Source organism: Poecilia mexicana, unplaced genomic scaffold (genome assembly GCF_051168715.1).
Source record: "Poecilia mexicana isolate PSO_F unplaced genomic scaffold, ASM5116871v1 scaffold_2, whole genome shotgun sequence".
Lineage (NCBI taxonomy): Eukaryota > Metazoa > Chordata > Actinopteri > Cyprinodontiformes > Poeciliidae > Poecilia > Poecilia mexicana.
The window spans coordinates 4760178-4775224 of record NW_028263371.1 but is presented as its reverse complement, the minus strand read 5'-3'; the positions used below and the strand labels follow the sequence as shown (position 1 = coordinate 4775224).

The 15047-nt window shown below is 39.9% G+C and overlaps 1 protein-coding gene across 1 annotated transcript in view; it reads left to right on the top strand.

Moving 5' to 3' along the window:
- The first annotated feature begins 6832 nt into the window (after nt 1–6832).
- Nucleotides 6833–15047, top strand: part of ncf4 (neutrophil cytosolic factor 4) — a 29416-nt gene continuing 21201 nt past the window's right edge. Inside the window, exons 1-4 of the mRNA XM_014990353.2 lie at nt 6833–7074; nt 7360–7444; nt 8290–8449; nt 13639–13709. Coding sequence (XP_014845839.1) covers nt 7043–7074; nt 7360–7444; nt 8290–8449; nt 13639–13709 — 348 coding nt within the window. The 5' untranslated portion in view covers nt 6833–7042. The remainder of the gene's footprint in view (nt 7075–7359; nt 7445–8289; nt 8450–13638; nt 13710–15047) is intronic.

Sequence of the window (15047 nt, the reverse complement as noted above, 5' to 3'; positions counted from 1 at the left end):
ATGCTATAAAATGGCACTATGTGGCTGGAAAATACATAATACTGCCCTTTGAAATGTTGTAGATAATAAGATAAATTAGAATATCAGATAAATATAAGCAGAGTTAATACAAAAAGGAGTTTCCAAATGTTTTCAAGAACTATTCAAATCAAATAGTTTGATTTGATTAGGTGGCAATAACAGTTATTGCCCCCTAATTCTAATAGATTTGGGATGTGGCCATGTGCTGCCTCTGCTATTCTTGGTGGCAACAACAACCATCAGTCGTTCCATGTTTGCTCCATTTGTCGGTAATGTGTTGCACTGCGGTTCACTGAAGTCCCAATGCCTTAGAAGTTACATTTTAATCCTTAGATGCCTTTGTGTCTTTTGTGTTCTTGAATGCCTTTAGATCGGAATATGACATTTTGTTTTTTGAGACCTTCAACCTGCTTCGTGTTGTCAGAAGACGGTAATAAACAAACATAAATGTGACTCGACAGCAAAAACCAGAAGACAAATACTTTGTCACATCACTGTATTTTTGAACCATGTAGATTTAAAATCAACTTCAAGTATGCAGTCTCAAACGCCACTGACTCTACACTGCTGTTAAATAAGGACGAAGCCAAAATGGAGTCAATAAACACAACTATATACATACACGACAAGAAGCCTAGATAGATAAAATCATGGACTAAAGGTGTGTTTTCTAATCATGACTGTAAAAGTACTGAACTTGTGTTTCACAGATGTACAAGCTAGTTATCAGAGACGTCTACTGTCACGAAATGTCAGGAAATTACAGAAGCTTCCAGGTTTGAATGACTTTATTTCAAAACTGGTTGCTTAGTTTGAGCAACAGCTTGCATTTCCCAAGTCTGTCTCAGCATTTGCAAGAAACTAGGACAGCATTGCCTTAGTTCCACTTCAGAGCCGGACAGTAGCTTTTCTACTGGTTTAAAATGTTAAAGGTTCATCCAAAATTCACTTATTTATTGTTAAAATCCCTTTCTTCACTCTTTTGAGCAGAAACGGTTTTGCAAACTCATTAGAAACTTAAATAAGGTTTGGTTTTATTCTTACTTGATAAAATGTTTGAATTACTCAAAAAGGCACCTATGTGTGCATCATATATTTTGTATATTTTGAAGTATGACATCAAAAAAAAAAACACAACTATACAAATTTTGTATACAAATATTTCCAAATAACATGCAGTACAACCAGTTACCCCCAGATGTCACCTGAGCAGAAAATGGATTACCAGTGTGTGAAATTTAATCTTGGCATTAAATTACTTCTGTGAAGTAATTATCCACTTCACAGATCTGACTTTTATGAAAGAGAAAGAAAATAAAAACCACCATTACTGAAATAAATCCCGTTTCAATAAAAAACGTGGAGAAAGACGCTTTGGAAAGCCCATCATGACAAATCGTTGTGATAGTATCATACTGTGGGGTCTATCAACCAAAATCTCCCCCAAAAATTATTAGCTTTGTTTTCTGAAAGGTGAGAAGTTCAAGGAATAAAAAAATATATATATTTTCCATCTGCTCTTTATGTTTAGCAGAGGCCTTTGTGACAAAATGCCCTCGTTTCTATATAGAAAACCAACCAGTAAAAATCAGTATAGTCAAACTGTACATATAATAATAAATGTCCATGTCTATTTATGTCCCGGACTAACCCCCGGTTCTGCCAGGCTCTTGTCCCAGGACTCTCTTAGGTTTCCTGTCTATTGAATTACTGCTCCTCAGCACTTTCCAGCATTGTAAGAAAATGTGAAAGGGAGGGGCGAGGCGGCGAGGACGACATGCTGGGAGGATTTGTTGCAGGGGAGAAAGGATCAAGGCGAGAAGGCAGTGCGGGGTCAACGAAGCCCAACAGATAGGTCAGGGTAAACCTGACGAGAAGGACGTGGCCAAGAAGCTACAGACGAAAGACGAAAGATGAAAAAAGTGGCGATCATCGTGAAAACTTAAAGGGGAAAAAGTACGAAAATAAGCCTAAAGGTTGAAGTGACAATGAAAAATGATTATGAGCTGTGGGAGTGCCCTGCTGGGGGATAAAAGATAGAAAGTGTGACCGGCAGATCAAACTAAAATTAGAGAGAAAGTGAGAGGAACAGTGACAGACGGACGAGAGAGCGACTGAAAGGAATTGAATGTGTTTTTAATGACCAATGTGCTGCTCAGCAACAGGTGGCGCATTAGGTCAGCCATGACAGGAGCAGCCCTGAGCCAAGACTGTGTGTGTGTGTGCGTGCATGCGTGCGTGCGTGCGTGCATGCGTGCGTGCGTGCGTGCGTGCGTGCGTGTGTGTGTGTGTGTGTGTGTTGTGTTAGTGACATTAGAGGGGTATCCCTTGTCTGCTTATACTCAAAGATTAGCAGACATTAACCCTAAAAATAAATGCAGGGGGAATCCTCTGGCGTCTGCGCTCGCAAATGAGAGGAGCATTTAGACTGTGAGATCTGCGCTCCAACAGAGGAAACCGAACTTTTACAGATATAAACAGCAACTTTTACCTGTGACAAATTACTGCCATGTTTGTGCATGAAGCTAAAATTATATACACTTAAAAATAACAATGTTTTCCAGTGTCGAAAACTGGATCGTATTGAATTTTTGGTCAGTTAAGACGCTGCTCCTTAAGGAAGACGTCACATCAACATTGCTCTATAAAACCATTCACACGCATTCTTAAGAGCCCTGAGAAGCAGCTCCTATGATGAGCTCAGGAGACTCACAGCTCCACCAGGTATTTGCTAATTGCTGCTGGCTAGTCTGGAGGAGCTGAGTGGGGGAGGAACGGCGTAAATCTCAAAAAGGTCGATTTTTACGTGATAACTCAAGATAAGCTTGTTGGAGGACAATAAGAACATTTTACCCATGTCCTCACGTCATTCAGGCTTCAAAGCTGATTCTACAAAGTAATGACATGTCATAAACAGAAAATAAAAATTCCACCTAATCTAACACAGAAAAGGTTTAGTCTGATTTAATGTCAACCAGTGAGGGAAAAGGATAACGCATTTTCAGTTCGGTATAGAGACACAATGTCTGGTTTCAGCTTTATGTTCATTTATAGTTCATAATCACAACTAAAGAATGCATCTGACTCAACATCTATGAGTATTTGAGAAGTAACAATAGCTCAGGTGATGAGGATGATGATGATGATGATGATGATGCTTCCTTAGTAAAGTGACAATCCCATCATGACGCACTTTCATCACTTCCCCTAACGAATACAGAGCTGCTGTAAATCTTAAGCTGATAACTCACAACCTCATTAGTTCAGTACAGACAAAAATACTGAGAACAGTGGGAGGAGGAAGTTTTGTATTTGTTTTAGACGCAGCTGATTACATTAGCTATTAGAGTTATATGTAGTCCTAATGTGTCTGTGTTTGTGTGGGTGGGCATGTGGGAGAGAATGTTTTTTAAGGAATGGAAGTTTTTAGGCCAGTTAAGCAGCTTGCTAAATAACGAGACACCAAGTTTTAATTTTACACCCGGTGTATTAAAATCTGGTGTTTATGACAGCAAGTCTTCATGAGAACGTCGGAGAGTGGTCAGCTGGTGATCAGATTTATTTATTCAAGATGCAGCCGGTCGTCCTTCTGCCTGGTGTAATGAGCTCCAGTTAACAGAGTGCATGCAGTTTAAAATAATTCACAAATGTAATTATTTTTGGATTTGTGTGAACTTTAGCCTCAAGGGAATAAATGTTTTACACGTCTATCTCGCTACGATGTTTCTCCATTAAGCCGTTTACATCCGTTCATAGGAGCGATGCACTGAGAAGTGGCTCCTATAATGACCTCAGGTGTTCAGCTCCACCAGGTGTTTGCTAATTGCTGCTGGCTAGTCTGAAGGAGCTGAGAGGGGGGAGTCATAGGAGAGCACCGCTTTGAGCCAAAAGCTCACCGTGGAGACCGCGGCTCTGACTGCGGCGCTCAGTGGGAGAAAGCGTTCAGGTGACCCCCGAATGGTCGCCATGGAGATTCAAGCATGAAAGAAACAAAGCAACACTCCAGGTACGTTTTTGATGAGGGAATAACTTTTTGACATGATGGAAAGCTGAAAAACGTTGATTTTACATCACACTGCCCCTTTAAAGAGTTTTTAAAAATTGTGAAAGAAGTTTTTCACTTCTACTTTTAACATGGTTTCCATTTGTCTGATGTTTAACATTTCAAACTGGTTTGGAAATATTTTGAGAATGTTTTTGATTCAGTCATCATGTCTCCCCCAGCGTCCGTCAGAGAACAGAGAAGTTCTCATCTCCGGCTTTTCCTCTTCCTGCCGCTCTTCTAGTGTTCCCATGGAAACCAGCTGTCAACATGGCCAACACAACCCAGGCGCTTGTTGAGGCTTTCTGTCAGTCTTGCTTCTTCTATTTCCGTATACGTGTTTGTTGTGTGTGTATGCATGCGTGCGTGTGTGTGTGTGTGTATGTCATCTTAAGTACTTATTAGATTTCACCAGCAGACATTTTTTGAAAACACACACACTCACCTCGATGTCTATTCACAATCCCTAAATTCTCTCTCTCTCACACACACACACACACACACACACGCACACGCACACACACACACACACACCAAATCACAGAAGCACAACAGACTTCAGCAGCTGGCCTGACCTTGAAGATAAATACAACCTCAAAAAATGTTTCTGCAATTTATGGCTGGCGATGGCCTGACATGCGATCAGCCTTTCAGCCCATCCATCTCAGGCAACGTGAAACTAGATACGGAGTCAACAAACGCTTCGTTCACACTCACACACACTTTTATGCACCGATGTATTTCAGTGCACTTGTTGGTTTGTTTGTTTTTTTCTGACAGTCAGCCAGTTTCAGTCAAGCAAATTCTTACATTCATTTTTTTCCTCTCACAAGCACTTTTTTCTTGTAGGATAAATGATTGGACACTTCACTCTGACATCAGCCTCTTAAACAAATATTAAGACTTTAAAGTGAGTGGAAATAAGTCTGAGTCGGGTAGAAAGAAGAAGTGAAAGCGAGCCGGTTAGCACACCCAGAACACGTCGGCCGCAGCCTCTTTTGCTTTCTGTTTAGACAAGCTGGTAGCGATGAAGTTCTGCAGCTTTAATAAAAACCAAAACACTGATAGTTCAATTTTTAGGTTTTAAGCAGAGCTGATGTCACTGAATGAGATCAAGAAACCAAAATCAGGAACCGTTTCACAGCAGATGCCAAATCACTGGTTCTACTGAACATCTGCCTTCGGCATTTCAGCAGCTCTGCTGACATCTAGTGTCAGGAGCGTCTGGTTGTCCGACTGTCACCACATTTCAATTGTTTCACTTTTAAATCTCACAGGCTGTCTTCTGTTTTTTCTGGTGTCAACAGGGGACAAAAAGAGGTCAGAGGTCAACACTGGATCAATTCAGATTGAAATAGTGGATTCAAGAAGTGTGTGTGTGGGTGTGTGTGTGTGTGTGTGTGTGTGCGTGCGTGCGTGCGTGCGTGCGTGTGTGCGTGCGTGTGTGTGTGTGTGTGTTTCCCTTCAGATGAGGAGGAAAAAAAGTGGAAATATGAGGTCATGTTTCAAAGAAAACACTGACATTGGATAGAGAAGTTCCAAAAAGTGACTCCTGTGTTTAGCTTTTCAATCTGCAGAACTAAATTAGAGCTTGGTTCTGGGTTAGATACCAACTTATCACCTTTAGTTCTGAAATCTGCAGTTATAACAACACTACATCTACTTCTTTTTTTGCCTCACCACTCGTCTTCAAGACTCTGGAACCTTGATTTCAAAACAAAATGCAAAATTGACTCTCATCTCAAAACATCTGCAAGGGTCAGATTTTTTTTTTTTTTGTCCTCAGTCCAGGTCAGACAGACCCGTTTGATGCTGTCTCAGGTTCAGCAGTGGCAGGATGTGCATCAGTTGCAGCCCGTATTTGTGCAGTGGCTCCTGCACTGGTAGCTGTGTTTCTGTTACAAATGTGCACAAAACTTTGTCGATAATCCGCTAATGTTGGCAAAAAAAAAACACAGTTTCACAATTTGGGTCTTTGTATTACATAAGAAACGCAATTAAAATCACACTTGTGTACATTTGTTCATTAAATCACCATGATCCACGACCCTCCAACCACTTCCTGTCGTCTTCTTCGTGATTTTCACCAGTAGTAACCATCCGGTTGTTGTTTCATTCGTTTTGCAAAATAAACCAATTTCGAGGCCAAAAACAAATAAAGCAAAAGCACCTCATCCTAGTATCAAAACTTTTTTCTTTTTAATCAAAAAGCTTTTTTTGACTAATTTGGCGAGTTTCTCTTATGCAAATTCAATGTACGCAGCTACTCACTCCAGCGGTGATCTGTAAATTGTGGATCTCTTCTAAACGCTTGAACATTTTTTCTACTGCATATTTTCCTTCCAGTTAACTTTAAATATTCAATTCTGTAAACAGCCAAATTCCTAAGAAATATTTTCAGTGGCTTATCGGTTACTGACTGCTTGAAAAATTTCAACTCAGGTCTCCTTCCTGCGATTATTTAACCCACAACAAGACAATAATATGACATCTCTAAATTTGAAAAAGCACTTCCATTTGTCTTATGCAAAGTCCAGGTTACCGGGAGATTGAATTTTGTCCGTTTTCGTTCGCTGTTGAGTCCAAAATGAACAGAAATAAACCTCCGGCAGGCCACTCTACGCTAAAGGTGTCAGCTGATACCGAGTAATAAATGAAATGTTTGATATTCTTCACATGCGCCAGTATTTACATCCTGACTGTTTGGTGACGTTTCCCCGCCCTCGCAGCCAGGCGGAACATCTGCAGAACACCGGGTCCTCTCATGAATCTTTTTTTAGGGAACTTTCGCTTCCTGGCTCTTGCCCGTTTCCGCATTGTTGCGCCTCTTCAGCCACTAGATGCCCGAAGCGTCTCTCCTCCCTTTGACGTGTGAGCGATTTATTCTTTTCTAGCTCTCCTAACAGGCGCTTCTACTCCGGATCGTAGTCCCATATTTTTTTTTTCCTCTTGTGTCCGGAACCGAACTGCGCGCAAAACATGTCTCAGCCGCAGCAGCTACGAGACGAGAGGTGAGTGTCCGCAAAAACTGGTAGTGAAAGGAGAGAGTTCAGTTCATTTGATCGTTCACCTGATTTCTGAAGAGGTAATGAAAGTTTGTGACAAAAAAGTTTTTCTTTTTCTTTTCTTTTTTTTTATTAAGTTGCGCAATGTTTGCATTGTTTTGTGCTGGAAACGATTAAGAATTTAATTCAAATTCAGCCCCTTTTTTGGATGCAAATAAATTTGGTTCTAATAAGAACAGAAGAAGCGGAGAACTGAACATTGTAACTCATCACGTCTTTCCATTTTGCCAGTGACTTTGACCAGCTGCCAGACAACATCCCCATCAGCGCCACCATCGCTGACATCGAGGAGAAAAAAGGTTTTATTGATTACTTTGTAAGTCTTAACGGATTTATTGTCATAAATCATTCAGGAAAACAAACCTGGGCAGTTTAAACGTGACGTTAACAGCCGTTTTAAAAATCCCTGACACTTTTAAAAGTTGCAAGCTATTATTGGTTGTAATAATTATAAGCACTTAATATAACTTGTTTTAATAACCAGAAACAATAAGATAGAGTAAAACATAGATGAATGAATCAACTTGTATTTTGAAGACATTTTCACATGGCTTCAGAGTTTGAAATTAGCTTGCATAAACAGCAGTAATAATATATAATATTTTCATGCAGCAAGACTGTCAACAGCTGGGAGGAAAAAAAATCACAAAACCAAAAATTTTATTTTTCAATTTGAGAAGTGAGAAGAAATAAAAGATTATCCTGACTGATTGTTTATGACCAGAATAGAATTGTTTATATCACTATGTTTAATGTATTTCTTAAATGCGTGTTTTTTATATGTCCATATTATCTTATTTTTATTCTCTGTGATTTAAAAAAAAAGCCTTTACTGTCCTTGAATTGGAGAAAATACCCAGCGATTCCATTGTTCGTACACTACCATGTATCTTTGTTATAAAGTCTATTCGTTTCTATGATTAGTATAATTCTCAAACAAATTCTGTAATATAGAAAATGTAATTTAAATTTAGATCTCTAGTAAACTGTAAAAAAACAAAAATAGAAAAGGTTGGGTTAACTGAAGAATGAGAAAACTTATTGGGCCCCAAATAGATTCTGCCCAGGGCCTCCTTCATTCTGGGGCCAGCTCTGCATGCAATGTTTAAAATGTTTTTAGTGCCGCAGTGACGTGTTTTTCTGTTTCTGTTACCTTCCTAGAGGTTTGTGGTGGAGGTGAAGACAAAGGGAGGCAGTAAATATCTGATCTATCGGCGCTACAGAGAGTTTTTCAGCCTCCACCAAACCCTGGAGAGCAAATACTCCCCTGATGACCCGGACCGGCCCGGGCCCAACAACTGCGTCCTGCCTCCTCTTCCAGGTCAGCTGATAGAGAGACACACAATTCATCAGGGTGTCACATCCCATGTTGCTTAGATACGTGTCTGTCACGGCCTATAATTATGTCATTATTATTGTCAAATCAGACTAATGTCCCTGAGAAATCCCTAATATGAGGGTTTTTTCTAGTTGTGATTCTTTCTCCCATGTCAGACAGAATCTACACAAAAAATGGGTGGAATTTTTTCAAGCTAAAAAACTTTAGCCTGAATTTTAGTTCAGATCAGTTACAGAACAGCAGTTCATGGTGAGCGTTTGATTTATTTTAAGAACTGGTCAAATCTACCAAGGTGTCTCGTTATAAGGCAACTAAACACAGTTCCTCTGAGGTCATTCCTTTTTTTCACCTTATCTGACTGTAGTGCAAGCGTAGTGTTGGAGTGTTGCCTTTTTTTGCAGTCGCCATTCCGGTTCTTTCTTTCATTAACAAATGCCACGATCAAACGCAGAGAAAGGCGACTGCTACCAGGCTGTTCGTCATCCGCCGTGCTGTTGTGACAAGTAGAAGCGGTGATGACGTCACGCGTCGAGACGTTCTCCATACGTTGCTAGCTGGCTAAAGACTTCTGTGAAACGTAGAACAGGAGCGACGCCAAGTGGAATAAACCACATTTTGTCACACCCTCATCATGTCTTTGCTATGTTAAGCTAAGCTAAGTTAATGTTATCTGTGTATCACATCTCAGTAGCATGGCTGTTAAAGTTCTTCACATGATAAAAACGACATACAGTCACCAGCTATGAAACAACCAAACATTGCGTTTTTCATCTACCATAATATAATAAAACATCTTGTGATGTCATCAATGTAAATACACACAGAGCAGTATTTTATCGTGGGGTTTTAAACGTGTTTAGCCGACGTGTCATTCATATTTCCTTTGGATATTTTTGCACTTAGTGTGCATAACAAAGCAGACTCTCTCAGATATGATAATTATTGGAGCACTGATTGCAGTTTTCTGGCCGATCACCAATCTTCAAAACACCTTTGTTGTTCATTCTGATTGTTTTTTGTTTTTTTTGCAATATTTTAGTCTGAAAAGTGACTAAACATGGTGACTAAGGTGACCTGGTTTCTGTCAGTCAGTCCTCTCTCCTAGCAGAGCAAAAGGCAACAGTGGCTGAATTTTAGACCTTTGGATCAGTTTTAGATGTAAATATTGACCAATCAGATCACCCAGAATTAAGGAAATCTATGCCAATATACTGCTGCATTCCCTTAATAGCAATCAATAGGACTTCATCTTGCTTAACAGTTACATTTCCTAGAAATGTGCTGTCTGTTCACTTTAATGTAACAGCTATGCTATAAAGGATTGAATATATTACACAAGAACAGATAAATATGATTATGTTTTACTGCCAGTGGCAAGATGCAGAATAAAGTTATCTGTGGTGAGGATAATTCATCCTGAAAGTCCAGAACACCAGGGAAGTCTTCATCGATCCTCCTACTGCAGATTTCTCAGAAAACGCTAAAAAAGAAAGATTTTCCCAGAATGAGTCAAGAACACACACCAACAACTCCCAACACACACACGCGCACACACACGCACGCACACCCACGCCTCATCATTGACCTTGTAAGTTAACAACTAGCATCATTATTTATCAGTATTTTTTTCTTTACAGCAGGACTAATTTATTTTGATTTGTTTGAATACTTTCCATATTCTACTTCATTGAATCCCTTTGACTGTATGGATGCGCTTTTAGAAAAAAAACCCTGCAAAAATTCCTCACAATTTAATGAAAACATTTTCTTCCATTAGCGGTGACTAATGGAACAAAAACATTTACTACTGTTTGTGTGGAGAAGAAAAGAAGAAGTGTAATCAGCGTGGTGGCTCTAATTTCTGGTTTCACCGTCGCCGTGGTGATTTTCTGCCACCGGCCAAACAAAGAGGAAACGATCCGAGGCGCTCCGCCGCGCTGGAAAAGCCCCGCCGCTCTCTAACCTTTACATTAAAATGTTTATCCATTACGCTTTGTGTGCACAGAGACAAATAGATTTTATAAAAAGTCTTTCTCAGCGCAGCATCAAAACATCATGAACGCAAATTTAAAAGCAGATGAAGCCATTAGTTGTGTTTAACACTTTTTGTCACTATTTGTAAATCAAATATATCCATTTAAATCCTGAACTGAAACACAAACTGGGATTTAGAACTTTAGTTTTTCAACCGGGACAAACTTAAAGCTCTCATATTTTACCATCTTGGGTGGCTGTTTGCTGTAGAAAGAAGCTACAATAGCAAAAACTAAAAATAAGAATTGTGGCTAAATTAGTCAGAAAAGCATCTCCCACCTCTGCTGCTCCAACTTAAAACTTTCTTCTGTAAATTCTGTTTGCTGCGTAAAGTTTCTTCACCGGAAAACAGAGAAGTGTGTGTTACACCGACAAATATTTCATTTTTATTGTTTACCACTAAGTAAAGATTATTTTTTTCCCAAAATATTTTAATCTGTCAATACATACTAAGAGAACAACAACAAAAATCACTTTTAGTAACTTTTCACAAAATGTAAAAATTGATCAAAGTTGCCAGGTTTCAATAACATCCACCTTAAAAATGACTGGATGTGCATGATATTCAAAAGAATATATGGAGACTTGAGGGTCTGAGACACACTGGGCCTGTTTAGTCCACCTTAATCCTGTTTGTTTGCCTGTTCAGTCCGGTTTGTTTGTTGAGGTGTGGATGTGCAATCGGGAACCAAAAACCTTTAAAAAAAGAAGCATCACTCTAATTTTCAAAGGCATCAGAAACAGTGCATCCTCGTTACGTTGCCTTCGTCTTTTCTTTGCCTTTGTTCAGCTCGTTGTTTTTCCAGAAGTCTGTCTTTCTGGGATTTGTCATCAGCGTCTACATTGATTATGCCTGGAAGCCACTATTTGAACCAATAATAAGCTGGCGCCTTCAAGTTGGTGGCATTGATCTGGAGGGTGGAGGTCGGTGTGCGTATGGACTACATAAACCCATAAACGTCGTTGACATGCGGTAAACAACGTCTATGTGGAATCCGTCTTGGTTTAAGGCTTCATTTAACAAAAAAAAAAAAAAAAACGCAGTTTACTTAAACAACTTGGCGTCGTGTTTTCTGGACAAAGTGGTCTGATTTTCACATAAACGTTGACATTTCAAGAAATCCCAGCATCGCTCTCAGTCCCTCCTGATTTGACCCGATGTGTTTCTGGGTCAGAAGCGATATCTACTCCCTCCGTCAGGTTCTGGATCCGCCCCCAGTTCTCCTCCCATCGGGACGCGACCCGTAAAACATCCACAAGACGAACACTGAAATGTAGATCTTTCTTTAACCCAATTTGTTCTTTGAAAGTCCGTAGTCAAAACGTCTTTATTGGGAACAATGTAACACGTTAAAAAAAAAAAAAAACCTTAAGGCTATGATGTGATTCACTATATTAAGAAAGTTCTACTTTCCCACAAACTCAGATATAGCAGCTGCCACTATGGAGTCTGCTGGTTTAATTGGACTGCCAGATCTCATCAGGATGGAAAGGGAATAAGGAAGACAGTGGGGAGAAGGGGCTGATGGGAAGACGGGCTAAAAGAAAAACAACACAGACTCACTCGCCGGTTTAGGCTTCTCTGATTAAAGGGGGGAAGCACATTAAGACGTTCGTGTCAGAATTTGCGTTGGCTTGTTTCCTCTTTCCCCACTTCCCAGTTGGTGAGGAAAGAGGATGACCGACATTACAACACGTCCAAAAGCCAGGGGGGTGGATGACGACTGTTGGGGCTAAATTTAATTAAACAGCATCGATACATGGATGAATGTCTGGGGAACAATCTACAATCATAGCCAATCTCAGACGAATCTGAAATGTCGTGTTCTTAGTTTGAGTAAAACACACCTCAGTACTTCCTGTTACTTGTTTGATACAGAGACAAAAGGTCAACCTGATGGATGTTTTGACCATTATTACAGCTTAATATTAAAGGGTAAACCTCATAGGATTGTGCTCAGATCTTCCAAATAAATACAATTTTGAATTTTTGCTTGGAGTGTGTGGGCATGCTGATACTTTCACTGCCCTAATCACTGTTTAACTTTAAAAACAATATTATTTCTGTAAAACGACACTTTTCAAATCGCTAAAACTGCTACTGGGTGGTGAAAAACAAGTATTCATCACCCTTCAGATTTCTTCTGTTTGCTTTATTTGTCTCAGATCATGATGGATTTAATATTGGATGAATATAACCTCAGTAATTACAAAAAGCAGTTTTTAAAATAGCGATTCCATAGATTAATGGTAAAAAAAAAATACAAACCAGCCTGGCCCTATGTAAATAACAGTGCAATTTCTCTAGCCACATGAAGTGTATTTACCACCAAAACTTCTGAAATAAATGAAGTCATAAAAATGGCTCCTGTTCAATAGCAAGAAGTAGGGATAACATAATAAAAGGCAACACTGTGCTGCAAAATACTATTTAACTTTGTCAAACTCAAAACGTCAAACATCGTGTTGGTAGTTTGGTGGTTCCATCCTGATGTGATAAAATCCTGACTTGGACTTTAGGACATAAACTATTTGCTCTATTTGTTGGAATCATAAATTCTACCAATAAAAAAAAAAAGAGAGAAACCTCTTACAGAATAATGTGCAACCATCAGTTTGTGACCTTTAGCTCAGGAGAACTCGGGTCACGCAGCAGAACAATAAAAACTAAAAACTAGCCGCAGGTTCTTACACCGATAGTGGAATCGCTCTACTTTGATACCAGATGCAGAATTGATTTAATAAAGTCAACCAATTAATTAGGATACCATCTTAATATATTGATTTTATAGAGCAAAACTACGCTAGCATATGAAGCCAACCAGCGCTGCTGTACGGTACGTCAAGACACATCAAAATAAATCACTGCCCATTCTGTAAGCGGGTGAAAACTTTTTTAAGCTGCAGTAAAATAACCTCTGCTCACTGTCTTTACAGTAACATGTTGACAATAATCCATAGTTTATGCAGCCTTAGTACATCAGATACGTGTGGTAAATTGGGAGTCATGTCAAATCTTGAACATAAAGACAAACACCTGAAGTGCAACAATTTCTGCTCCCCTATAGGCAACGTCTGCAAGGAAAAATATCTTTTAATTCCTCTCATGTCTTTGTGAATTTTCACTTTGACTGCAGGAAAAATCTACATCGGCAACAAAAAGGAGATTGCAGAAAACCGGATCCCTGAACTCAACACGTACATGAAGGTAATCACATTTGATTTTCATGTAAAGCGCTTCTTTTTTTTTTTTTTTACGTTTAGTTCAAAGGAGAAGGAATTGCTGGCGCGCTCGCAGTCTTCTGCGCCGTGCGATGCAGAAACCTACATCTTAGTGGGCAGGACGATGCAGTAGGTGGATAAGCACCGACTCAGATATTTCAGCAGTAGTTTGGAGATGGAGCTGAACGTGTAGGCGTTTCTGCTCTCTTCTCTTTGCTCTGCCCTGTGCCCACATCACGTCTGACTGACTTCAGTTGTGGGACTTTTGACATGTTTTGCTGCTGCTCCATTGCTAAAAACACGATCAGGTTCTGTTTCTCCCACTCACTTTCTTCTCTTCTCTCCTTCACTCTTGTTCTACAACCTACGTTGCTCTCACTTCTCACACTCTTATCGCCTTTGCTTGCCTTGCACGTGTAATTCTCGTCATCTCCTCCATTTTCATCCACCTCACTGCTACACTTTGCCTTGTCCTTGCCTTTTCCCATCACTGCAGTTGTTGTTAAGCCTTTCAAATATTTGCTGGCACTTCCAGATGTTAACTGACAGAAGATGATTCAGGTGTGCCAAACCATGTGAGTTTTACTGAACCCAGGGCAGAAATTAGCAAACCCAATGCTCTTGCTACAATCCTGTCCTTGACTACTCTACTTTTTTTAACCCTAGCGTGGTCTAAAGAGACCATCATTTGGACCCCATGAGTTTTTTACTCAGTGTGCGGTCCAACAGGGTCACACTGACCCCGTGTGCACTTTTACAAGGTTTTTGTTTGTTGTTGTGTAGTTTTGGGAACTGACGGTCTGGCGGGACAAGCCCTCTGCTTCCCCACTGTCAGACTGTGACATTTGTTGTGCTCCTCTTTATTGTTACGCTAAGACCACAGGAGTTTTTTTTTTTTTAATTCTTTCCGTAAAAGATTAAGTGCATAGTTATCCTTTAGTTAACTTTTATGGCAAACAACCAAAGCAGTTCAGTGTTGTACTGTTTCCAGTTTGCCTTCATCAAGACACCTGGTTTCTCTACAAATTCATACATCCACCCATCTGCTGCCTGTTTGCCTAGCCAAAATTGGCATGCAGAGTTAACAAGAACAGTAAAGAAACCCGGATATGCTTCTTCACAGTGACACTCTACAGCTCTCACCAGGGAATCTTAAAGGCATTTAAAGACAAGAAGGGATAAATACTCCCTCCAGTGGGTTTTGCTCCTGCATTGGGGTATCCTCCAAGTACGACATGGTGGAAAACCTCCAAAGAAAGTTACCTAGGAAGGAAGCTCCCCTTACTGACCTCAGCTGCAGAGCAACAGCAGTTGTACTTTGAGT